Here is a 26187-nt window from a genome sequence, read left to right as displayed (position 1 = left end):
CATTTGGTGATAAGAAATATATAAGTAGACACAATACGAGTACTTCAATAAACAAAATATTTTTTGCAAATATTAAATGAGTTTTAAATATGGGGATGACTACATGTCACCCAATAATGGATGGGGTTAAAATGAATTGGATTTTACAAAAAAAAAATTAACTGCATGTCATTCCATACAGCCTCTAATAATCCCCAGAGCACCCATCCCAAAGGTAGGCAGACAAGAAAATATTATTGTGATCTTAATGACTGGATCACTTCAAACATAGTTTTTCATTGCTTAAGAAGACACAGCTAGGACAGGGGGAAAAAAGAAGAATCCAGGAGCTTTCAGGTAATTTACTCAATTTTTTTGTCTAAGTGGAGGTAAAATTTGAATGAGATTATCATGTCCACCTAGGCAATAATGTGACAGATTATGTTATATTTTATTAGATAGATATGTTTTAAAGGAGATGAATTGTGGCATGTTTTTTTAAATGTAGGTTACATACAAACATGCCAAAACAGACTTCATTCAAAATGCCAGAGCTCTGCTCAAGCCAGATAGTCCAGACTCCAGGTGCCTTTGCAAAAACTTTGAAGAATGCCTATAAGGACTTCCAAAGTAGGTGTTAATTGGATATGCTGTGGAGAAATGGAATATTGTTTTGGAAAACAACAGATGAACAAACTCGGAAGGTTAGGTCTGTCTGAGTGCAGTTGGCTGTTCTTAGAGGGTCATGTGGTTTTCTCTGAGAGAGAGAGAGAAAGAGAGAGAGAGAGAGAAAGAATACAGTTCTATAGTTCATCAGCAGCAGCAGCTGGGACTGGAACAGGACAACCTGGTAAGCTTGAGGAAGAACCCCATTTTGAAGATGGGTTGTGAGTTCTTAGTGCAGCCTGGTCAAAGCCCTTGTGGTCCATACAAGAGGAGAGCACAGGCTGCATAAGGTTTCACTTGAAATAAGGGAAACAAAAAGAACTCTGTGGTGATCTGAAAGAAAGGGGTTATCATCTGGAAAACCCTGATGGAGCAAGTTTCTTTGGCAAGCACTGAATTGGCTGATTAAAAGAAATCAGTTGTGGTTGTCCAACGAGCAACAAACCTCTCTGAAAACCCACAAGATCCTTTCTGAGCATTAACCATTTACTTTTCAAGCACCAAAGCCTGGTGAAATTCATAAGTATTAATTTCTGTGCACAGTATAAGAATTGCCTGATACTGGTGAACTTGGAGGAGTGAGACGTGAGATTGAACTGTGAATCAAAGAACTTTTCTGAACTTAAAACACACATTACATACACGTACGCTTAGAATTAGAAGGGGGTTAAGTTAGGTTAAATCAATAGTTTGATTCTATTTTCATGTTTAAAGATAATTAAAAGCAACTTTTGTTTAAATAACCATTTGTCTTGGTGAATTTCTACTGTTGCTGGGTTTTGGGGCTCTCTGGGCCCTTAACAATAGGATGAAGCAAGTTCACACAAAGAATTATCATTATTCCATTAACTGCTTCACTTACGAGATTATAAATGTTTTTCTTACTGTCAGGTAGATTGGGGATTGGGTGGGTGATTTAGACAGATGATCAGAGAGTTGGTTGGGCAGATGACTGGGGAGAGCCATAGAATCAACCACATCATTGGTGGTGGATTGAAGTCAGAGGCCTTCAAAAGAAACCATGTAATTACAAAAGAAAGTCTGCAGGTGCTGGGTTTGAGTGCAATACATAAATACACTGGAGAAACTCACATAGCATCCAGAGGAAGTGAAGGGAAGCTAATATTTCAGGCCAGGGCCTTTCATCAGCCATGATGAATAATAATTAAAAAATACAATGATGGAGAAATGCTGGGATTTAAAACCAGGTCATCTTCCAATATATGGGCTACGAGTTATTATTAGGTTTGACTTTGTTGAACTGTATTGGTCTTGAACACAAAGGTAAATTGCCTCTCTGCCAGCTCTCCACCCAAAGGCATATTCTACTTGATCTTGATAAGATTCAATGGCTAATGGTTGTCTTAGGAGAACGTTAACTTGAAGCAACTGCTTCCGTTTTTGTTGCTCAAAATCAATGTCATAATCCAAAAGGGCAAGTAATTTAGACTATGTTCCATAAAATATAAATTAATATTTGATATATTGCCCAAACATGGTCTCTGCCCTCGATTGGCAATTTATAAAGAAATCAAGGGAATGTGGCTAAACCCAAAGGAAAAACACAACCTGTCAAAATCTGGTTTGTACTGACAGAAAAAGTTGCGGCTGGAGCATCAAGACACAGCTGCAGGTCACCGACCTCTATTATTGTCACATAATACTACAATACTACATTTAGAATGCCGCCACTTTGTCCAGCACCCCTCACAGAAACCTACAGCACCTGGTGTTCCAAGACAGTCTCCCCTCCATGTACTGTCCAGGCCTGTGCCTACTTAGCTTCCGAGATCAGACAATCTCATCCATATTCAGGCTCTTAGGCTTTCTGCAGTCTGTGAATTAAGATTCTCGAAGTCAAAACATGTTGCTATATTTTTAGAATATGCATTATGATAACTTGTCTTGAGGAATTTTTTCCTACTTTTTAAAACCGTAAGGCAATGTAGATATCAGCATTACTTTTTCACCTAAAAAAAAGCATTTTATGTGGAATGAGCCTTTAATACAAACATGCAAGGTTGAGACTCGTGACCTCCCACACAGCATGGAACTCAATCAAGGGAGAGAGTGCCAAGATTTGTCAGTTTAGCAAGATTTATGCTTTTTAACGTGGCTGCTGATGGGAAGCAGACAAGCAACAGTTTGGGCATTCCAGTCATATCCTTTCATTTAAAAGCAGTGAATTATTAGAATTTGTTAAAAACAGGACCTACCCGCTTGTGCTGCAGCAGAGCTAATGATAACTGGTGTCGATGCTACCAGCCTAACTGGTGTCCCTAATCCAGTCCTTGCTCCAGGACCCATCACTAAGGTGCCATTTTGATCATAGTAGGCAGCTGGGGCAAGAACTTGATAACCTAAAAAAAGAGGTAATTAGGTGGTAAACAGGAAAAGATCCACACTGGCCACACTTCTCACCCATTACTCAGAAATCAAGTTGTTAACCATCTCTCTCTGTTCAAAAAGAGGTGTAAAATTTAATTGTATCATTCAGATCAGGTGTGACTGTGGGTACAAATTCTTAAATGATCAATTTTCATTTGTACACAAATTATTCTGGGTATCTTAACTTAGCCTAACTTCATAACATGTAGGACAGATAGAGGATAATATGCAGAAGAATTATGAAGGCTAAGAAGTATATTTTTGCAGAGTTGCAACTATTCTTTAACAAGAATTTATTTAATTATCCTTTGCATTTATTTTTAGTTAACACATTTATGCTAACTATGCATGTGGCAGTTTTTTCTTATTAAATAAAACAATAACGAACTGAAAACAAAAAAACTGATAAAATTAAATCTATCGTCAATTAAGACTTGCTATTTAAAAAAGAAATAAATGGGATGTCATCAATCTTGTCCATTTTAGGTCTCTATTAATCAAAGCCTTGTACAAAAAAGGGGGGTAAAAAAAGCACGTGGGTTTGACTTCTGAAAGGTCAACAAGAAAAAAACTTTAAACAATGGAATACATTACTATAGTCATGAAGATAGAGTATAAAGAATAAACGAATCCTGGGGTCTTGTGAGGCACAGAGGGATCTTGAAGGACCTTGGTGTACAAATCCTTGAAGGCAGCAGCACAAGCTGGTAAAGTGGTGAAGAATTCATACCAGATGTACTTGCCTTTATGAGCTGGGGAATCCAGGAGCAGATATGTTACAGTATAAAACAATCATACAAAATGGAATATGCATAGTTTTGATGCTATACTATAGGAAAGGCCTGAATGCCCAAGAAAAGGTGCAAGGTGACCAAATGGAAAATTGCTATGGATGGAATGTTTAAATGTCAAGAGATTAGACTGGGTGCGTTTTTGTTGAGGCAGCTGAAAGGATGGGAAGGGGGGGTGGTTGTGGAGGCAGCTGAAAGGATGGGGGGGTGGTGGTTGTGGAGGCACAGGATTAAGCAAGAGAGGGTGCAGAGAAGATTCACAAAGATATTGATGAGACCAAAAGACTTGATTTTAAGGAGAGAATAGATAGGCTGGGACTGTTTTTCCTGGGAACATAGGAGGTTGAAAGGTGATTTTATTGAAAAAATAATGAGTTTACTGTCATATAGATTGTACAATATAAAATATGTGCTGTATAAAATGTGCTGAAATTGTTACTTGCTGTGACCGAACAGGTACTTTGTAAAGGAACAACACAACTACAATAGCATTCTTTCTTTGGCTTGGCTTCGCGGACGAAGATTTATGGAGGGGTAATGTCCACGTCAGCTGCAGGCTCGTTTGTGGCTGACAAGTCTGATGCGGGACAGGCAGACACGGTTGCAGCGGTTGCAAGGGAAAATTGGTTGGTTGGGGTTGGGTGTTGGGTCTTTCCTCTTTTGTCAGTGAGGTGGGCTCTGCGGTCTTCTTCAAAGGAGGTTGCTGCCCGCCGAACTGTGAGGCGCCAAGATCCACGGTTGGAGATGATATCAGCCCACTGGCGGTGGTCAATGTGGCAGGCACCAAGAGATTTCTTTAGGCAGTCCTTGTACCTCTTCTTTGGTGCACCTCTGTCACGGTGGCCAGTGGAGAGCATATCGTAAATTAAAAATAGATAATAACTCAAAAGATAAACATTCAGTTGCCATTGTGCAAGAAAAAAATGTGGATTACAATAGCACAAACATTCCTTTTTGTGGTGTCTGTGCAGTCCATTATTAGTGCAACAAGGGAAGGTTTAAGATCCTCACTGCCATTGCAAAGAAAATGTTCAGACCCTAATGGTGCTAGTCTTCAGGCTACCCAAAAGCAGCAGTAAGAAGAGGTGTGACCAGGATGATGGGAGTCCTTTTTGACTTTAGCTGCCTTCTTGAGGCAGTGTATCATAGAGATGCCCTCCAATGGATGAAAGGTCAAATCCTGTAACAAACTTGGCTATGTTCCACAAGTGTTCTTTTTATTTTTAAATTTGCAATTAATCTTCATTTACAATGGAGGAAAGTGAAGCAATATATCAAATTGATGGACTATTCAAAGTCACTGCAGCAAATGCATATACCTGGCATTCCTGTTGCAAGGCCTTGGCTGAAGGGAAGAGCTGGATTGGTTGCAGCAGCTGCAGCCATTGAGTCAGCTTGTTGACCCTGCTGACCCTGATTTGGAGTGAGTGGGCGCTGATTTCCACCTCGTAAAACCTAAAAATATCGTAAAATATAAAATGAATGCTTTACTACTTTCATGGTAAAGTTGTCATCTTTATTTATCATTCATATCATGCTCGCATGCTAAAGATGAGATAGCATTTCTTCAGGACCACGGAGCATATTTACATAAATATAAGTTAGAATAGAAGTTAAACACATTAAAATATTAAGACGTATACAGTAAAAAATCCACAGTACACTATCCACATAGGTTCTGGGAATTCAGGAGCCTGATGGCTTGGGGGAAAAAAAACTGTTGCCCAATCTGGATGTAAGGACCTGAATGCTACGGTACCTCCTACCAGGTGGCAGAAGGAAGAACAGTTTACGTGAGGGATGTGTGGAGTCCTTCACAATGTTTATTGCATTTCACCTGGATCAAGTGTTGTAGATGTCCTTCATGGTAGGAAGAGAGCCCTTAATGATCTTTTCCGTTGACCACTATCCTCTGCAGGGCCTTGCAGTCCAAGATGGTACAGCTACCAAACCAGGCGGTGATGCAGTTGCACAGGATGCTCTTAGTACATCCTCTGTAGAATGTAGTGAGGATGGAGGGTGGGAGATGAACTTTCCTCAGCCTTCACAGGAAGTAGAGGTGCTGCTGGGCTTTCTTGGCTATAAAGCTGGTGTTTAAAGGAACAGATGAGATTCTCTGCCAAGTGCATTCCAAGAAACTTGATACTCGATGACCTCAACAGTCGAGCCGCCAATGGTCAGCAGAGTGTGATCTGCTCGGGCCCTCCTGAAGTCGACAACCATCTCTTTTGTTTTATTAACGTTCAGATACAGGTTGTTGGCTCTGCACCAGTTGTTAGCGACTGCACCTCATCTCTGTATGCTGACTTCTCATTTCTAACTAATAAAGCTGACCACAGTCGTGTCGTCAGCAAACTCGATGATATGCTTCAAGCTGTGTTTAGCTGCACAGTTGTGGGTCAGCAGAGATCTAAGCACACAGCCCTGGGGAGCCTCCTGTGCTCACTGTAATGGTCTTGGAAATGCTATTACCAATTCAAACTGCTTGAGGTCTCTCTGACAAGAGCATCAGCCATCTAATTCTCATCATCAAAATTTAATTACTGGGCCAAGACGTGTTTAAAACCTTAGTGAATTGAACATAAACAATATGCCATATCTTTTGGCATACAAAATGACCCTTGAAACCCTCAAAAATCTGGGATCATCTTATAAGCCAGATACAAATTTGAGATCTTAAATTCAACTCAAAAAACCGATCAATGTAGATTCGGCATATAAGGCAACCCTGAAGCACTCCCGCCCCGCCCCCACCACCCCCGGAACGCTGCTGCCCAACATCTCCCCACCGCTGCCATAGCCCACCCAGACATCTTACAATTGTAGAACCCAACGTACCCACTCCTGCCCGGGAGCCAGTGCCTCCCAAGCTAACATGTAGTTGTGGTTCCTACACCGAGCACACGGGCAGCGAGGCAACCTCTTAGATACGGACGGCATCACACATGATGTTGAGAATAGGGTCGCCTTCGCTGGCTACAGCCAATACTGAAGACTTGGACCCAGCTCCATTTGGCATCTTCTTGGCCAGAAGCAAAAGGTTTTTTTAAAAAATTGCCTGTTTAATTTACAGGTTTGTTACTCGGTGATCGGGGTGTTGTAACAAAATTTGGATTGTTGCTTGGAGGCCCATTCACCAGCCTCCGGCAGAAAATTCGGGGGGGGGGGGGGGGGGTCATCTTATACGTTCGATATATGATAAAATTATGAATTTCAGGCTGAAAATTGGCACCCATTTTATCTGAAGGTCATCTTATACGCCAAAATATACGGTTACTTGTGCAGTTTGGTGGTTTTGATGCTGCTACATAACTTCAAGTTGCAAAATTTGATTCTGACCTTGAGTGCTGTCCATTTGGAGCTTGCACATTTCAGCTTGTGTATGGGTTTCTTCCTACTTGCCCAAAATATGCTGGTTGGTTTAATTGTCAGCCACACATTGTGACTGTGGAGGGAGGAGTTTATGAGAATGAAAAAGTAAAATTTGGATTTGTGGGGATGGATGATTGAAAATCTGTCTGGAAATGCAGGGCTATGTTGTGAGAAGCAACAAAAACAGTTATGCTATAGGTAAATTTGACTGAAATTCAGCACAATACTTCAAAACCATTATTTTAATTGAAGGATCATACTTGTTGTCCTTGCTGTGCCTGTGTTGCAGCTTGCTGGTTGGCAGAATTGTTTGCAGCTGCTGCAGCTGCTTGCTGTTGGAACAGATTTGCTGGATACACACCCCATGGAACTCCGTAATACTGAGGTGGGACAACCGTGGGACCTAGCACAAAAACATGCAGTAGTGAATCATCAATGTTCGCTGGTCTTTTTTCCAACCTTGACTAGAATACATCATTTAGACCAATGGAATTCTTTTCAACTTTAATTTGCCTTGGTATCTTCTACCAACATCCATGTCCTGAACTCATGTCTTTCAATAAGTCTTTGCTATCCCAATCATCCAAGGTCTTTTCAATCCTGCATCACTGCTGCGACAATTTTAGAACCAACCCCAAAATCCAAAGTCTGCTCTGCCTACTTGGACGCAATGCTTTTTCATTTATATCGACTTATTACTGAAATCCAGGTTCAAATTGGGCACTATTGGAAAGGAGTTAAACAGGAGGGTCTGCAGACACTGTGATTGTCAAGCAACACACAAAGGTGCTAGAAAAACTCAGCAGGTTATGCAGCATCTATAAAGAAGTAAAGGGAAACCAATGTTTCAGGCTTGCACCATTTGTCAAGGTTTGAGCAAAAAGCAGGCAGATGCCTGAATAAAAAGGTTTTTATTCAGTGTTCCACTGAAAGGGTTCTTTGGTTCAGAATGTCACAAAAAATGGTGTATCGAGGTTCTGCCGACTTGACCAGGGGACAAAAAAGACAAGTTCACTATCCACCAATAGCAAATACTAGTGGTGCCCTGGTCTACATCAAACTTCATTCATTACTACCATTTTATCTGGCTATTTATCTCATTCAGATTGTAAAAATCAGTATGCAAAATATCTGCACTTTTCCCTATATTGCAAATGCTATTTCACAGGTGCAATGATTTCTCTGGAATCACAAAGGGTAGGGCAATGGTTAAACTTTATAATTACAAATGTCTACCTGCTGAAATGTTCTGAAATAAAGGATCTGGGTTGGGATGCAAACAATAGAAGGTGATTACAAAGGAAAATAAAATGTTATGGCATTTTGTCAGGTCAATGAAAAGATATATTCTGTCACTATTGAACCCATAATCAATAATTTCTAAAGAGCAAATTAAAGATACCATGAATTAATGTCAGGAGCATTTGTAATAATATAGACAAATTAATACCAATAAATAATGCTAAATAAGTTTAATATAAAAGCCAATGGAAGCCACTTGATATTCAGAGAGAGAAAACCAAAATGGTTTGGGGCGGGACATCTGATCATCCTAATAATAATAGAAGACAAAGTAGCAAAGAAAGCTCTTGCCTCAAGAAAGGAAAAAGTAGAATGAGCGTAAATGGAGACATATAGAGTCCTAAATCACTGGCTATTTCACTATGTGATGAAAATGGCAAAAGTGGTGATAAAATGAAATCAGAGAATGCATTTGGAAGAGATTGCTGGTGTCCTCCATCGTGGTATCAACAAGGGAACATTTTAGATTGAGCAGCAACCTCAGAATGGGATTCACTAGAGAAAGTGATCATAAGATTATATTTTACTGAAGATCTGAGCGTAATATGGCTTGACAGGAACCAGCTAGATGTACGTAGTTTTCATTGGAATGTGAAGCAAGTTAGCTTTAATAGTGCACATTGAATATATGGAATATATCAGAACTTTCAATGCATTTTGATATGACAAATAAAACTCTTGGAGGTTAAAGATCACACTGGATCGATGGAAGAGGTTTATAGCACTGCCAAGAATAAAGAGTAAAACACAAAAGTATGTAGTTGAAGTAAAAAACAATGGGAAGAATAAAATACAAGGCCAGATAATTCACAGTATTTTTAATGAAAATGTGGCCAGGAAAACACTGATACAAAGTAAGATCTTATACAGAATATGCTACAGAAAATTATCCCTGAGACATGAAAAAGATATAATGGGAAAAATTGTCAAAGTCTTGAAATGAAATCTCCAGATGGAGTCCAATAGCAAAGCAAGGAATAGGGTGAGATTTCCCAGCAGTAATGTCAGTTACATCTCACACAAACATTGGAAATCTCCAATTGCAATGTGGGTTGTAGGGTTGAAAAGATAAAGGCAAATTCCTTTAAAATGATTTTTCTTTAATCAATTATTTAGTTTGGTTCAAAGCCTAAAAGTATTCAATAATAATTATATTCTAGTTCATGGCACTAGATACAGAGATGAATCTACATTCAGATCTGGTAATAATAAGATTGGAAGACAAAAGCAACAGTTGCAAGCAATGGAATGAGAATAATACTTTAAGTAGTGTCAAATATTTTAATTATAGATACAAATGATCTTGCATGCAAAATGCAGCAAGTTAATTTGTAGTTACAGTGAGCATTTGGAAAGGTAATTGATATGTTGACCTTAACTGCAATGTTGAAGTATGAAAGTAAATCTTGCTGTTTTTTTTGGGAGAGATTGGGGGTGGAGGGGGACATTCTTGGAGTCACGATGTAATGTTTGTCTCTATCCCCATGAGCTGATGTCCACACGTATGCTTTAGAGATAAAATTCATTAGACTGACTTGCAGAGTAGTTATGAAGAAAATAACAGTCTATATCCATTCTTATCTCTTCATGAAAGTCCATTTTTAATTGAAAACCAAGTGCACAACATACACTCTCTCCCAAATCCACACACCACTGTCACTTCCAAATAAACCTTTACCTCTCTTGTCATGCCCTTTATCAAGCCTCTCCGTGTGGTCTCCCTCGGTGGTTGGAACTGGAAATATTCTGCTCATTTTTCTCCACCTTAGACCAGGCCATCCATTCACATTGCCGTTATGACTCAAAGCAATTAGCACAACGGAGGCAAAGATCTGAATATGATATTATCTGATCTATTATTGCGCAACTTAAACTGCAATTTTTTTCCCCCAAAAGCCTTCCAAGTGGGCAAACAAAATTTTATTTAGTTTATTAATACTATTAAGAAATCTAGTTGATTACCTGCTAAAGTTGCTGCTGCAGCCAATCCTGCTGCTGTATAAGGATCTGTGCCTGGTGGAGCTGCACTGATTATGTATGGGTTTGGCATAAAGGCAGCTGGAGCAAGACCTGCTGAAAATACACCTGCTGTTTAAAGACAAATATGTTAATTCTATTCCCCACAAATTTTTTAAAGCTCATTCATTTCTTCTGACAATCCCCCAAAGAAATGTAAATAACATGTCTCAACAAGGCATGTCTGAATGTTGTCCATTTTGGCAATGGAAGTAAGTTTTAATTTTGTTAAAAATTGGAACACAATCACATTGCAGTCAGATACCAAACATTAGCATGGTCTGTAATAATGCCAAAAAGCATAAAAGATTCTAATAAGGATGCAATTACATTCAACATAGTGCACATATTAGTCTAAGAATAAGACTAAGGAGCAACAACTTAGCAGCAGGCACGAATTAGAAATATTCCTAGCATGCTGTCCAGCATTTCTCCATCATGTGTCATTTATATTAGTGGTCCTGGCATGCCGAATTCTGATCTGTCCTTTGTTTTTATGAATTGATCTCCAATCATCTCATATTTATGTAATTCTTGAATAGGATTTTCTTGCACTTATCTGGTGGTGCTTGTTCTCCACTTGATGTCAAATTTCACCAAATAGGAAGTTGATTGCAATGCACATATTCAAGTTCCAAATTCAAGCAGAAACCACTGATTACAATTTAAATATATTTAGTATTTTAACGAGCCAGCAATCCATCCATAAATGTAGATAATGTTAGAGTAGCAAAGTTCTCACACAAGAGCTGTAAACGTGGTGTAGATATTGAGCAGTTGATATAGGTAAAGGTTAATCCAGTAGAAACATGATCAATTGCAGTTTCTCTGAAGGACTACATAACAATGCTATTGCAGTGACAGAAACCGGGTTCAAATCCATTGCAGTCAGTAAGGAGTTTGCATGTTCTCCCTGTGCAGGTTTCCTCTCATATTTCAAAGATATACAGGGTTGGTAGGCTAATCGGTCACATGGGTGTATTTGGTTGGTACAGGCTAGTGGGCCAGAAAGGCCTGTTACCATGCTGTATCTTTAAAATTAACACTGAACAGCCAGTTGAAAATACTGTGCCCTGCTGCCATTTCACTTCAATATATCAAGCAACAGATTTCCTGCAATGAAGTTATATGCAGAGGTTGCATATACAAGATATTGCAAAGGTATTTGCTTTTAAAATAATCATTTATAACCACAAAGCTGCATTATCGAACATGCCTAATAACAGTTTTTTTCTGTAGTACTAAATCTGTTATTCTACGGTAAGGAATTAAACAGCAATTGAGATTTCATACCAAAGAAATTCAGGCAAACTTGCTTCCACAAATTCCACTGATGGCATTTTGGAGGGTATTCCCCCACTTCCCTCCCCAAAGGATTGTGGAATGGTCATTGTCTGAGCAACTGGTTAACACCAGTGCTTGTGATCCACACAAACCTCCCCTCATTCATCTTCATCCAAGTCATAAATTTCTCTATTTATCTCTCACAGTTGGGTCAGTCTTCTAATAAACACTACTTTTAACACCCGAAAGAACATTCTAAGCTCTTTAGCAGAATGAAAGGCATTCGATAACACATGAACAATTAATTATTTTCCACTCTGAAACATTTAAACATGGGCTAACAAACATTATTAGGCTACTTGAAAGTGCCATGATTGTCCAGACATATAAACAATAGGATTTTTTTTTTTAAAGACAGCTTTACCAAAATTTTGTTTTACCTGCACAAATATTGGCTGAATAGCTTATTCTTGCTTCTTACCTATATGAGGCTGTTGAGTTGCTGCTAGTGTGTACTGCTGCTGTTGGGCTGCAGTCAGCTGCTGTACGGTCAGTGCATTTTGCCGTTGGAAGAGCTGCAGCACACAATGACAAAATGAAGGTGAAGAACCAAAGCAAAACACAGATAAATTTTTTAGTTATTCACGAATTACACGAAACAGAAGCACAGTGGAAAGGGAAATGGGCTAAGGAAAGATTGTTCTGATCATTCTAACACACTCACTGAAAGCATCTTGTAACACATCCAATGTAATTTGTGGAAACAGCATAATGTAGTTACAACTTCCATTGTGGGCAAAAGTTTAATCTGGATGTAACATGTGGCATTGAGGGGAGATCATTTTTAGTCTGCTTCCAGGACTTCTGCACATGATTAAGCGACAATGGGAGATTCTCAGAAGTTGTTTAATAAGTGAGAGCAGTTAGCAAATGCAAGTAGCAAAATTTATATACTTTTACTTTCACAGAATAATTAGAATTCACAGAGTTAAAAATATGACTTGTTTTGCCCCTACCACATCAAATTTAAGGGGGGGGGGGGGCGGGAGCAATCGACTGAAATCATAATTTTTTTAATGTAGTCAGTAGAAGTACGGAAGAAACCAACTCGACTGCTTCACAAGGGGCACATAAACTTTGAGCAGTCCCAAGGAGGTTGAGAATGGCTTCTCTCAAGTGAGCATCTGAGCTCCTGCCAAACTCAATTAAAACCTCGTGAGTTTGGGATAATTATCAGAGTGGTCAAAATAGCCGAAAGCCTAAGTTAACAAAATGTATTCCCAATTGACTCAAAAATATTGCAAATTAAATTTCACATCCCAAAATGAACATTTATTAATTATTTGAACAGGTTTTATTAAAAAAAAACACACCCAACACCCAATCTAAAAATAATAATGGCTTTGAAATAATTCTGCAGTTAAAATTAATCTTTGAACATGCAAAATAAAATTCCATAAATATTAACTTTTGAAATTAATAATTTCTCAATAAGATACTTATCAAGTAACTGGTACTTCAGATACTAGTCATTTGACAAGTATTTTTCACTAAAATCAAAAATATTAACAATAATTTATTTGTAAACAGAATCAAATTAAATCTGCATAATCCAGAAAAGTTATCATCCAATTCGAGAACATAGCAGAGTCCTCATTATCCAGAATTCAATCAATCAAAAACTCAAATAACTGGCAAGAAAACTGAGGAAATAAATAAATAAAATTATTAAGACGGGGTGGATGCACTCCACACAGGACTGCCCATCTGAACTGAAATTCCCCTTAATGTGTGTACTTTCTTTTCGCTGTTGCTTCTTGCATGATGGACTAGGTTGTCAGTGCAAGGAAGGTGCGTAGAGAGCCTGTCCAGACACTTGCATGGAGATGAGTCAGGTTGTCAGCACAAGAAAGATGTGTTGAAGGTCTGATTGGAAGATTTGCCTGGAGGAGAGTCAGGTTGTCAGTGTGAGGAAGATGTTGGAGTGTACTTAAGGCCTGACCAAGGCACTTGAGTCAGAGCTGGAAAGATTGGGATAGGGAATGGAGGGGTAAGGTGGCAATGGTGCTGAGACTTCGCTGTTAATCTGGATGTTGCTTTAGACCCAGCATGCAAGGCGACCATGATTTTGAGAGGGTTAATTATGATGACGGCATGGTTAGCGTAGTGGCTAGTGCAATACTATTACAGCAGCAGCGACTAGAGATTAAATTTAAATTTCTAAATTATGGGAATTACCCAATTAAAGTGAATTTTACACAATTAAAGACTACAATACTGATTTTATTTTCAAAATTACTTTACATTTTGCACTGTCTTTTAAACAGTGTCTTCTTAATGCTAGTATTGTGGCAGTGCACACCTCTTATGGCAAACTACCCGCTTGTATCGCCGCGGAGGCGGGGCAGCCACGGAAAGTTGGTGCCGTCGGGGGTATCTGAGTGCTTCATGGCTTAGGCCACAGCGCATGCCTCGGGCGAATGTGATGACATCACCACCAATGCAGGGTGGAGCTTCACGCTGCCCCCAAAAAGCGTGACGCGGGGGGTGCTCTGGACGCGGGGGGTGCTCTGGACGCGGGGGGTGCTCTGGACGCGGGGGGTGCTCTGGACGCGGGGGGTGCTCTGGACGCGGGGGGTGCTCTGGACGCGGGGGGTGCTCTGGACGCGGGGGGTGCTCTGGACGCGGGGGGTGCTCTGGACGCGGGGGGTGCTCTGGACGCGGGGGGTGCTCTGGACGCGGGGGGTGCTCTGGACGCGGGGGGTGCTCTGGACGCGGGGGGTGCTCTGGACGCGGGGGGTGCTCTGGACGCGGGGGGTGCTCTGGACGCGGGGGGTGCTCTGGACGCGGGGGGTGCTCTGGACGCGGGGGGTGCTCTGGACGCGGGGGGTGCTCTGGACGCGGGGGGTGCTCTGGACGCGGGGGGTGCTCTGGACGCGGGGGGTGCTCTGGACGCGGGGGGTGCTCTGGACGCGGGGGGTGCTCTGGACGCGGGGGGTGCTCTGGACGCGGGGGGTGCTCTGGACGCGGGGGGTGCTCTGGACGCGGGGGGTGCTCTGGACGCGGGGGGTGCTCTGGACGCGGGGGGTGCTCTGGACGCGGGGGGTGCTCTGGACGCGGGGGGTGCTCTGGACGCGGGGGGTGCTCTGGACGCGGGGGGTGCTCTGGACGCGGGGGGTGCTCTGGACGCGGGGGGTGCTCTGGACGCGGGGGGTGCTCTGGACGCGGGGGGTGCTCTGGACGCGGGGGGTGCTCTGGACGCGGGGGGTGCTCTGGACGCGGGGGGTGCTCTGGACGCGGGGGGTGCTCTGGACGCGGGGGGTGCTCTGGACGCGGGGGGTGCTCTGGACGCGGGGGGTGCTCTGGACGCGGGGGGTGCTCTGGACGCGGGGGGTGCTCTGGACGCGGGGGGTGCTCTGGACGCGGGGGGTGCTCTGGACGCGGGGGGTGCTCTGGACGCGGGGGGTGCTCTGGACGCGGGGGGTGCTCTGGACGCGGGGGGTGCTCTGGACGCGGGGGGTGCTCTGGACGCGGGGGGTGCTCTGGACGCGGGGGGTGCTCTGGACGCGGGGGGTGCTCTGGACGCGGGGGGTGCTCTGGACGCGGGGGGTGCTCTGGACGCGGGGGGTGCTCTGGACGCGGGGGGTGCTCTGGACGCGGGGGGTGCTCTGGACGCGGGGGGTGCTCTGGACGCGGGGGGTGCTCTGGACGCGGGGGGTGCTCTGGACGCGGGGGGTGCTCTGGACGCGGGGGGTGCTCTGGACGCGGGGGGTGCTCTGGACGCGGGGGGTGCTCTGGACGCGGGGGGTGCTCTGGACGCGGGGGGTGCTCTGGACGCGGGGGGTGCTCTGGACGCGGGGGGTGCTCTGGACGCGGGGGGTGCTCTGGACGCGGGGGGTGCTCTGGACGCGGGGGGTGCTCTGGACGCGGGGGGTGCTCTGGACGCGGGGGGTGCTCTGGACGCGGGGGGTGCTCTGGACGCGGGGGGTGCTCTGGACGCGGGGGGTGCTCTGGACGCGGGGGGTGCTCTGGACGCGGGGGGTGCTCTGGACGCGGGGGGTGCTCTGGACGCGGGGGGTGCTCTGGACGCGGGGGGTGCTCTGGACGCGGGGGGTGCTCTGGACGCGGGGGGTGCTCTGGACGCGGGGGGTGCTCTGGACGCGGGGGGTGCTCTGGACGCGGGGGGTGCTCTGGACGCGGGGGGTGCTCTGGACGCGGGGGGTGCTCTGGACGCGGGGGGTGCTCTGGACGCGGGGGGTGCTCTGGACGCGGGGGGTGCTCTGGACGCGGGGGGTGCTCTGGACGCGGGGGGTGCTCTGGACGCGGGGGGTGCTCTGGACGCGGGGGGTGCTCTGGACGCGGGGGGTGCTCTGGACGCGGGGGGTGCTCTGGACGCGGGGGGTGCTCTGGACGCGGGGGGTGCTCTGGACGCGGGGGGGTGCTCTGGACGCGGGGGGGTGCTCTGGACGCGGGGGGGTGCTCTGGACGCGGGGGGGTGCTCTGGACGCGGGGGGTGCTCTGGACGCGGGGGGTGCTCTGGACGCGGGGGGTGCTCTGGACGCGGGGGGTGCTCTGGACGCGGGGGGTGCTCTGGACGCGGGGGGTGCTCTGGACGCGGGGGGTGCTCTGGACGCGGGGGGTGCTCTGGACGCGGGGGGTGCTCTGGACGCGGGGGGTGCTCTGGACGCGGGGGGTGCTCTGGACGCGGGGGGTGCTCTGGACGCGGGGGGTGCTCTGGACGCGGGGGGTGCTCTGGACGCGGGGGGTGCTCTGGACGCGGGGGGTGCTCTGGACGCGGGGGGTGCTCTGGACGCGGGGGGTGCTCTGGACGCGGGGGGTGCTCTGGACGCGGGGGGTGCTCTGGACGCGGGGGGTGCTCTGGAGGCGGGGGGTGCTCTGGAGGCGGGGGTGCTCTGGAGGCGGGGGGTGCTCTGGAGGCGGGGGGTGCTCTGGAGGCGGGGGGTGCTCTGGACGCGGGGGGTGCTCTGGACGCGGGGGGTGCTCTGGAGGCGGGGGGTGCTCTGGAGGCGGGGGGTGCTCTGGAGGCGGGGGGTGCTCTGGACGCAAGAGTGCATCAGTTAGGCATTGGAAGAGTATGTCTCAGTTAACCAGAAAATTCACGTATTTGACATCCACAATCCCATAGATACCAGATAATAGGGATTCTACTGTACTATCAAATAACAAATCCAAAATCAGATGTTAAAGTTCCAAAGTATATTTGCATTGTAGCACAAGGTGAGCTATCATCTTTATTATGTTTGTCATATTTTTAATGTTGTCAAACTGTTAATTCTGACAGCAAATTACAATATACTCAACAAAGTATTAATTCATAAACAAGACAATAAAAGCAGGCTGCCAAGTGATATATGACATTTTAATTGTATTTTAATCCCATTGTTAAGATACTAAAATTACACACACCCAACTACAAAAACAGCTTCTTCCCCTCCCCCACGTGATGTCTGAATGATCAATGAATCCATGGACACTGCCTAATGTTTTCTCTTTGCCGCACTACTTATTTACTATTTTAAATCTTGGATTTATGGAATTGTAATTTATCATAATTTTACACCTTGTTCTGCACAATCCTGCTCCCACAAAACAACACATTTCATCACAAATGTTCAGGACAATAAACCCCCTGATTTGGATTCTGTAATGAAATATCCAAAAAATAAGAAAAATAATTTCAACAGCACCGCTGACGATAGTAAATAACAAACTCTATTGAAACAAACAACAAATTGACAAAGAGTTAAATTTATGGGAAAAAAAACTGATCACAAGCAAGGAATCAAGTATTGCAAAAGCAGATGCAGGACATCCAAAACACTTAACCATCTAATAAACCATCTAATTTATTAAACAGGATCCAAAGCATCATAATTGACATGGCTAACCTGTTCAAAAACATAGGAGCATGCCATTAAAAAACTGTGTAATTATATGCCAGCTTCATGCAACATCCAGTTTTAATTCACAGATTTTGGAAAACAATGTTTGAAAAATCTGGGAGGAAATGAAAACAGCTAGTGAATATAGTAAATCAATTAAAAATGCCCTTATCAACATGCAATGTAAATGTGGCTCTGCAGCGGCAGCTACACTGCTCCTGCAATAACACACACAACCAGACGGGTTGAGCTCAGTGAGCAGACTAGTTTATTGCAGGCTGCTGGGCTGCACTTGTACTCCCAGCCTGGACCTGGCTGGAAAGAGTCCATGCAGGACGTCCTTGCTGGAGGGTGCTGACGTCACCCGGTTGTCACGTGGTCCCCAAGTGCGGGTTTCTGAGCCCCGAGCTGGAAGGAAGGGAAACCCCCGACAGCGCCATTTTGGTTGGCTGCTCCGCCATGTGGCTTACAAGCCAGGTCGGTTCGCCTGCCTTCTGGTGAGCCGTCACACAGCCTCCCTCCCCCCCCCCCCCCCCCACCCCCCGAACAAGCGCCAATGTCCTTTTTTGCTGAGCGGCCTTGCTTCTTGAGCTGGGCAATAACCATGGGCTCAGTGGGATAGAGGTGCACTGGCTTCAGCCAGTCCATGGTAAACAGCTCATGCCTGCCGCTCAAGTCCAGCATGAACGTCAAGCCAGAACGCTGTATAACCCTGTACAGTTGCTGAAGAGGTGCCGTGGTCAGGCCCCGCCGAACGAAAACGAACTCCGCTGAAAGCAGCTTGCCAGGAACGCGAGACCCATGCCTGGGCAATGGTGGGGGTTCGAAGGAGTCCAAGCGTGCCCTGAGGTGAGAAAGTAGTTCGTGTGGCGACTGCTGTGGATTGTGAGGTGTGTTGACAAACTCACCAGATAGTGCCAGGGGCACACCGTAGACCAGCTCAGCAGATAACGCCTGCAGATCTTCCTTGGGAGTGGAGCGGATGCCCAGGAGCACCCAAGGCAGTTTGTCCGTCCAGTCGGGACCAGTGAGGCGGGTCATGAGCGCCGACTTAAGGTGGCAGTGCAGACGTTCAACCAGTCCATTGGCCTGCGGATGGTAGGGCGTGGTGCAGTGTACCTGGATCCCCAACCTGTTGGCGAGTTGTGCTCAGAGTGCAGATGTGAACTGGGCACTCCGATCACTGGTGAGGTGAGCCGGGACGCCAAACCGGGCAACCCAACCATGCAACAGTGCTCGGGAACAGGAGTCGGTGGAGGCGTCTGGCATCGGGATCGCCTCAGGCCAGTGAGTGGTGCTGTCCACCACCATAAACAGGTAACGGTTGCCTGGGAAACGGGTAAGTGCCCGACGATGTCCACGTGAATGTGGCTGAACCGTTCCCGGACCTGCTCGAACTCTATACGAGCGCCCTGGTGTGCCTGTGCACCTTGGACGTTTGCCAATGGGTGCATGTTCTGGTCCAGCCCGCAATCTGCTTCCGCAGCCCATGCCATACGAACCGTTCTGCCACCATCTGGACCGTGGACCTGATGGACAGATGTGAAAGGTCGTGGATGTGACGCAAGAACTGCCTGTGCCACTGCTGGGGAACCACTGGCCGCAGGGTGCCCAAGGAGATATCGCACAGGATGGTGCTTTCGCGGCTCGGAGTCGGGAGGTCTTGGAACCGCAGATCGGTGATGGCGGTCTTGAAGGCCCGCGTCTCCTCATCAGCTTCCTGGTCCCCGGCAAGCTGGTCGAAGTCAAGGCTGGGTGTCAGCGCGCAGATGGCCAGTCGTGAAAGTGCATCGGCAACCACTTTGTCCTTCCCCGCCTTGTCCCAAATGTCGGTGGTAAACTCCGACACAAAAGAGAGGTGACGCTGCTGGTGGGCCGACAAGGGATCCTTTGCCATCACAAGCGCCTGGGTGAGGGGTTTGTGGTCTGTGAAAATGGTAAAAGTCCTCCCCTCCAAAGAAATAGCGGAAATGCCGCACTGCCAGGTACATGCCCAGTAATTCGCGGTCGAAGATCAAAGGCACTATACTTGCGTTCCGGCAGGCGAAGCAGGCGGCTGAAGAATGCCAGCAGTTTCCAATGTCCATTCACCTGCTGCTCCAGGATGGCACCGATGGCTGTGGCAGAGGCATCGACAGAGAGTGACATATGCAAGTTGGTGTGAGGGTGGGCGAGCATGGCAGCCTTTGCCAGGACGTCCTTGGTGGCCTCGAATGTGGTGTAGGCTTCTGACTTCTAAGTGAGCATCTTGTGCTTGGCTGCGATGAGGGCGAATAGCGGCTGCATGATGCACGCAGCTCCCGGGATGAAGCGGTTGAAAACATTGACCATACCTGCGAACTCCTGCAGCCCCTTGAGGCTGTCCGGGTGTGGGAACTTCCTGATAACGGCGACCTTCACAGCGGCGGGCGTGGCTCCTTCGGACATGATGGTATGGTCCAGGAACTGCATGGACTCTTTCCCAAACTGGCACTTGGCCAGGTTGATGGTAAGGCCAAAGTTGGCCAGCTGGGAGAAAAGGGCACGCAGGTGGGTCTTGTGTTGCGCCCAGTCCTTGGTGCCGACGAGGATGTCATCCAAATAAATAAAGATGAAATCTAAGTCCCTGCCCACAGAGTCCATGAGGTGCTGGAAGGTCTGAGCAGCGTTCTTGAGCCCGAACAGCATGCACAGGAATTCAAACAAACCAAAGGGGGTGATGATGGCAGTCTTGGGTATGTCCTCAGGGTGCACCGGGATCTGGTGATATCCGCGCACCACATCAACCTTGGAGAAGACTCTCGCGCCGTGCAGGTTGGCCGTTAAGTCCTGGATTTGAGGGATGGGGTAAGGGTCAAGAACGGTTGCCTCGTTGAACCGTCGATAGTCTCTACAGGGACGCCAGTCGCTGGAGGTTTTCGGGACCAGGTAGAGCGGTGAGGCCCACAGGCTGTCGGACCGCCAAATTATCCCCAGCTCCAACAAATGCAAAAACTCCTCCTTCGCTACCTGGAACTTGTCAGGCGGGAGCCGCCGTTCGATGGCATGAACCGGCGGGCCCTGGGTTGGTATGTGGTGGAATAACATGTGGCGCGGCGAGGCAGCGGAGAACTGTGGCTTGAGGAGTGTTGGGAACTCATCCAGGATCTGCTGGAACTCGTCTATGGGCGTGGTTATCGTGGCTATCTGTGGTTGCTCTGAGCGGGCGTCGTCGAGGCGAACGGCCTGGAAGGTACAGGCGTCCACCAGGCGCCTACCTCGAATGTCCACCAGAAGCCCATGTGCGAGGAGGAAGTCTGCACCCAGGATGGCAGTCGGGAGGGACGAGACAGTGAACCTCCATGCAAAATTCTGTTGGCCGATCTGAAAATGGACTGTCTTGTCTCCATAGGTCCAGATTGCCGTTGCGTTTGCCGCACAGAGGGGAGGTCCACGAGGTTGGTTCCTGGATACGATGGCCGTGGCCGGGATGACGCTGATCTGGGCTCCAGTGTCAACGAGGAACTGCTGGCCGCTGACTGAGTCCTGCAGGTAGAGAAGGCTGTGTCCTTGGCCAGCCGCCACAGCAATTTAAAGCGGCCAGCCTGGTCGTTTCCCTGACAACACTTCTGAGCCATGGCTCCCCAGCACTGGTGGTAGAAAGAGAGGCCTGAAGCAAATGCTACGGCCTTGGTTATGCTCTTGGGGGCCCCTGCAGGGGCCGGGTGCTCTACCGCAGCGCTAGGGGCGGGCTTGGCGTGGTCGTGCCCGTGCCTCGTGACCTGCTGGACCACTGAGCCTTCAGAGAATCGTGCGAACCATATCTCTTGGGCCTTCTGGGCAACCTTCCTCGGGTCAGTGAAGCTCTCCCGAACAAGCAGCGGACGAATGTCCCCGGGCACATATTTGAAGAAAATGTGCTCAAAAAGTGGGCAGTTGGTGTGGTCACCCATTAGAGCGAGCATCTCGTCCATCAGTTCCATTGGGGACTTGTCCCCCAGGGCGTCGAGGTGCAGCACCCGAGCGGCATGCTGGTGTCGGGATAGTCCGAGGGACCCGGTAAGCACTCACTTGATGGTCTCGTACTTGTCCTCAGCGGGTGGGTGCTGAACAAGGTGCAGCAAGCGTCTGGCGGTGGCCTGGTCCAGGGCAGCGACCACAAGGTAGAATTTGGTCGTGTAGGACGAAATCTGGTGGAGGTGAAACTGGGCCTCCGTGTGGCTGAACCAGGTCTCCGGCTCCTGAACCCAGAATTCAGGCAGTTTTACGGCTATAGTGCTGATCCCAGGCTCGCTCATGATGAGTTCAAAGACGTTTGAACCAGTCGGGGTCACCAATTGTAGAGGCGGCTACACTGCTCCTGCAATAACACACACAACCAGACAGGTTCAGCTCAGTGAGCAGACTAGTTTATTGCAGGCTGCTGGGCTGCACTTATACTCCCAGCCCGGACCTGGTTGAGAACCGCGCTGGAGGGCGCCGATGTCACTCAGGCGTCACGTGGTCCCCAAGCGCGGGTTTCTGAGCCCCGAGTTGGAAGGAACGGAAACCCCCAACAGCGCCATTTTGGCCAGGTTGCTTACAAGTGGGGCCGGTTCGCCTGCCTTGTGGTGAGCCGCCACAGCCCTTTACTTGCCATTCAGAGTCAATTTCGTGAAAAGCTATTTAATCCAATACGCCTCTGGTGATTCTTAGTCAATTAGTCAAATACACACACTCTCATTGGCCTAGTAATTCCCACCACTATCTCCTGCTTAAAGCATTTATCTAATTTCCACCATCTCATCAGGCACTGCAATCAACATTAGAGAGCTTGCTATATAAAAAACAATGTCATCTGACATTCTTTTCACTCCAAATTTGTCAACTCTCAGTCATATTATCTCTTTTGGAGATCTCCTCACCACAGCTTCTAACCTGATAGGTCGCAGATGTGCAGTCGAGGAACTAAAATTCTGGCAAAACTGCATCTGGGAGACAACAGTTTCTGCTTGTTCCTGCTCCACTAAACTTCTACCTCGACATCAACTTGTGACCTCTCGACTAGCGTCTTCCCACCTCCAGCCAGGACACCACTCCTTTTCTCCAAAACTGTAGAATTCCAAATCTGACACTTCCACCAACTTCAGCACAATCCCACTACCAGCCACCCCTATCCACTTTTCACAAGGATAAGTCTCTGAAACTCCCTTGCTCTTTCTTCACTTTTCACCCAGCCTTCCACACTGTAACCACAGAAAGACCCTACGTCTCCACCTTGCTTCCATCCAGGGCCACAAACAGGCAAGACAGAGATTCATGTGCATGTCATCTAACCTAATCTACTGTACTTGGTTTGGCCCCTCAGCACAGAATAGCCTGAATATACCTGAGATTGATCTCGAAAGCTAAGCAGGATCAGGCCTGGTCAGTACTTTGAGGGAAGACCGCCTCGGAATACTAAGTGCTGAAGGTTTCTGTGAGGACAAAGTGGCGACTCTCTGTCTGCCTTATGGTAGAAAAAGGTTAAAGAATTTCATGCATGTTACATTCCAACTGTAGTATTATATGATACTAATGGAACCTTTATCTTTTACTTTTCTGCACCGCTGAGACCAAAAGCAAATTCAGAGAACACTTCTTAAAAAAACCCACGCTCCCTGTGACAGATTATGTTGTGTTTGTATTGTATATAGATATGTCTTTGGGAGATAAATTGGGGCAGACTTTAGTGGATGTCACAAATAAACACTTTAAAACGGATCTTAATTAAAATACTGGAGCTCTGCTCATGCTAGACATGTCGACCCCAAAGCCTTTGCAAAAGCTTTGGGGAGTGCCCAAGAGACTTCACTAATGGCAACAGATGAAAGAACTTGTCAGAACTGCAGACTGTTTGGAGTGGAACTTGCTATTCTAGGAGGTTCATGTGGTTTTGCAAGCAGAGAGAGTAAAACAGTTCTACAGTGCTAGAGTTCAGCAACAGCAACTGGGACTGGAACAAGACAAGTTGGCAAGCTTGTGGAAAACCCCATTTTGAAGATGGGTTGTGAGTGCTTAGTTCAGCCTGGTCAAAGCCCTTGTGGTTCATGCAAGAGGAGAGGACTGGCTGTCTAATGTTTCACTTGAAATAAGGGAAACAAAAGGAACTCTGTGGTGACCTGAAAGAAAGTTATCATCTGGAAAACCCTGAGGGGGCAAATTTCTTCGGCAAGACACTGAAGTGGCTGATTAAAAGGAATCAGATGTGGGTGTCCAGCAAACAACAAATCTCTCTCTAAAAACTGTCAAGAACCTTCCTGAGTGGTAACCATTTACCTTTCAGGCACCAAAGCCTGGTGAACTTTATAAATGTTAAATTCTGTGCACAGTATAAGAATTGCCTGCAACCAGTGAACTTGGAGGAATGAGCAGTGAGATTGGACTGTGAATCAAAGAACTTTTCTGAACTTACACACACATTACATACACATGCACTTAGAATTAGAAGGGGCTTAAAGTAAGTCAATAGAGATAAGTTAAAATGTGATTCAGTTTTCATATTTAAAGATCATTAAAAGCAACTTTCGTTTAAGTAACCATTTGTCCTCGTGAATATCTATTGCTGCTGGGTTTTGGGGTCCTCTGGGCACGTAACATACCTTTGTGGGTCTGAACTTTAGCTTCCAGTGGTCAACTATTTCATTCCCCAACCATTCCTATAATGATGTCTGTCATCAGCCTCAACCACTGTCAAGAGTGAGGTCAAGCATAAAATTATAAGGAACACATCAATTCCTGTTAGAATGTTTTAAACCTAACTACATGAGCATTGATTTTCATAATTTTAGGGAACCCCACTCACATCTGATTCTATCTCTTTCTGTACTTTTTATTTTCCCTGTCTGTTTATTTCCCTTCTTCCTTTAAATGGTTTCTCCCCCCCTGCCTGTCCCTCTACCTCTCACACCTTCTCTGCTATACTTTGACATCTCTGGGCCTCTACCTTCATTCCCCCTTTCCATATGTATTTTTTTCCTTTTAGCTTTCTCTTGATAAAGAGTTCAGATCCAAAAGGTTAAATGTCCATTTCAACGCATGGATGCTATCTGACCTGCTGAGCTTGAATCCTTTGATAACCTAACTTTCTGCGTGACAGTTCTTTTTTTATTCATTTTGATCAAACCTCACTACAATTTACAAACATTAACAATCTCTGAAGTGTCAGAAGACACTTTCAAGCAGGGAAACACCAGTCTGCAAAGGCAGAGATTCTTCGCCTTTCTGAATGCACCATGGCTGGCTCCGAGGTGCCGATTTCAACCCTTCTCGAGGAAGGATAATCAGCAGAGCACTGCACACCGCTGCCTCAACTCAATGTACAGCCAGTGCAAGAGGCTGGTTAGGCTTGGGCTGATGATGCCATCAGCCTAAAACCCATCTCCCCGCTCACTCCTCTCCCTCCATGTCCTTCTCAAGTCATGGGCGGCAGCCATCAAGGCAGCGGGAGCCGTTAGCAGGGGTCACATAGTGCTGGCTGTGACAGCCACACCAGGCTGCTTCGGCCTTCGGGGTCACTCTCTGCAGCTCAAAATGCACCAGAGCAATGGCCGTCTTCCCTACCCATAATGTCCCATGTAGCTGGAATGTCCTGGGAACTACAGAATGGTTCCAGCTGCATGGGGGATTTATGGGTAGGGAAGACGGCCATTGCTCTGTCACAAATTTATGACGGGTGACGCTATGGCATTAGTCACCCTGTCTCCATCAGCTCCGGAGTGCACCACAAGGCACCTCTCATTATGAATGGGATGCTGGAGCACCCTTTTAGGGATGCTGTCTGAAAGGTAAGTTTTAAGTTTTCCATCCGCTCTTGTAGCCAGCCTCCAGACGGAGGCCTGACGTGAAATGGTCTATTGTTTTAAAGAGAACAACTCCAGGTTCTCCATGCTCTGCTCAGAACTACAGGTTGCCACTCTAGCAAAATTTCTTTTGAACGAAGTCCTTGCTATCCTTGCATAATTAGTGCCTTTTAATTACTTAATACTGTACCTAACTTTATAAACTGCACATTCTTGATCTGTTTAGCTCAGCTGATGCCCATTTAACACTACAAGCAAAATTCAAAACAATTGCCTTCCATGATAAAATCCTTAACTCTTTTTTATTATGCTGAATTATAAACCAGCAATGCAAGGTGACTGTGTGGAAAAACATAGAAAAAAAGGTGCTTCAACCTCAAACATTTTGAACTAAGAGTAAATCACAAAATTCTGTAGACAGTGGTTGAAGTAAAAACACAAAATGCCAGAGAAGCTCAGCAGGTCAAACAATAATGTTTTGTTAGACTGCAATATTGAGGGGGTGGAGGGGAAGGGACATAATTACTGCCTGTGTGATTGTTCACACTGGGCACCTTTTTAGTCTGCAAGTACCTGAGTGCAACAGTTCCGGTGGTTGGGCGTGCAGTAGTGAATGACCAACAATGAATTTTTCCAGTGCGATTTACACTGCAGACTTCCTCCAAAAAGTTGCAGGGGTCCTGCAGGATAAATCGTGGTCCAGAAATT

The 26187-nt window shown here is 46.4% G+C and overlaps 1 protein-coding gene across 10 annotated transcripts in view; it reads right to left on the bottom strand.

Moving 5' to 3' along the window:
- The window catches only part of LOC138736622 (pumilio homolog 2-like), a 117639-nt gene that overhangs the window by 35079 nt on the left and 56373 nt on the right, over window positions 1-26187 (bottom strand). For 4 of the 10 annotated variants that reach the window (XM_069886413.1, XM_069886415.1, XM_069886421.1 and 1 more), the window contains 5 exons: window positions 12280-12373; window positions 10461-10586; window positions 7457-7599; window positions 5144-5279; window positions 2862-3005 (listed from right to left, as the gene is read on the bottom strand). In XM_069886413.1, coding sequence (XP_069742514.1) covers window positions 2862-3005; window positions 5144-5279; window positions 7457-7599; window positions 10461-10586; window positions 12280-12373 — 643 coding nt within the window. The remainder of the gene's footprint in view (window positions 1-2861; window positions 3006-5143; window positions 5280-7456; window positions 7600-10460; window positions 10587-12279; window positions 12374-26187) is intronic. The other 6 variants (XM_069886414.1, XM_069886416.1, XM_069886417.1 and 3 more) reach the window with 3 other exon arrangements.

The sequence above is a fragment of the Narcine bancroftii genome, chromosome 6 (genome assembly GCF_036971445.1).
Source record: "Narcine bancroftii isolate sNarBan1 chromosome 6, sNarBan1.hap1, whole genome shotgun sequence".
Lineage (NCBI taxonomy): Eukaryota > Metazoa > Chordata > Chondrichthyes > Torpediniformes > Narcinidae > Narcine > Narcine bancroftii.
The sequence above is the reverse complement of the archived record's forward strand: the minus strand, read 5'-3'. Positions and strand labels throughout refer to the sequence as shown.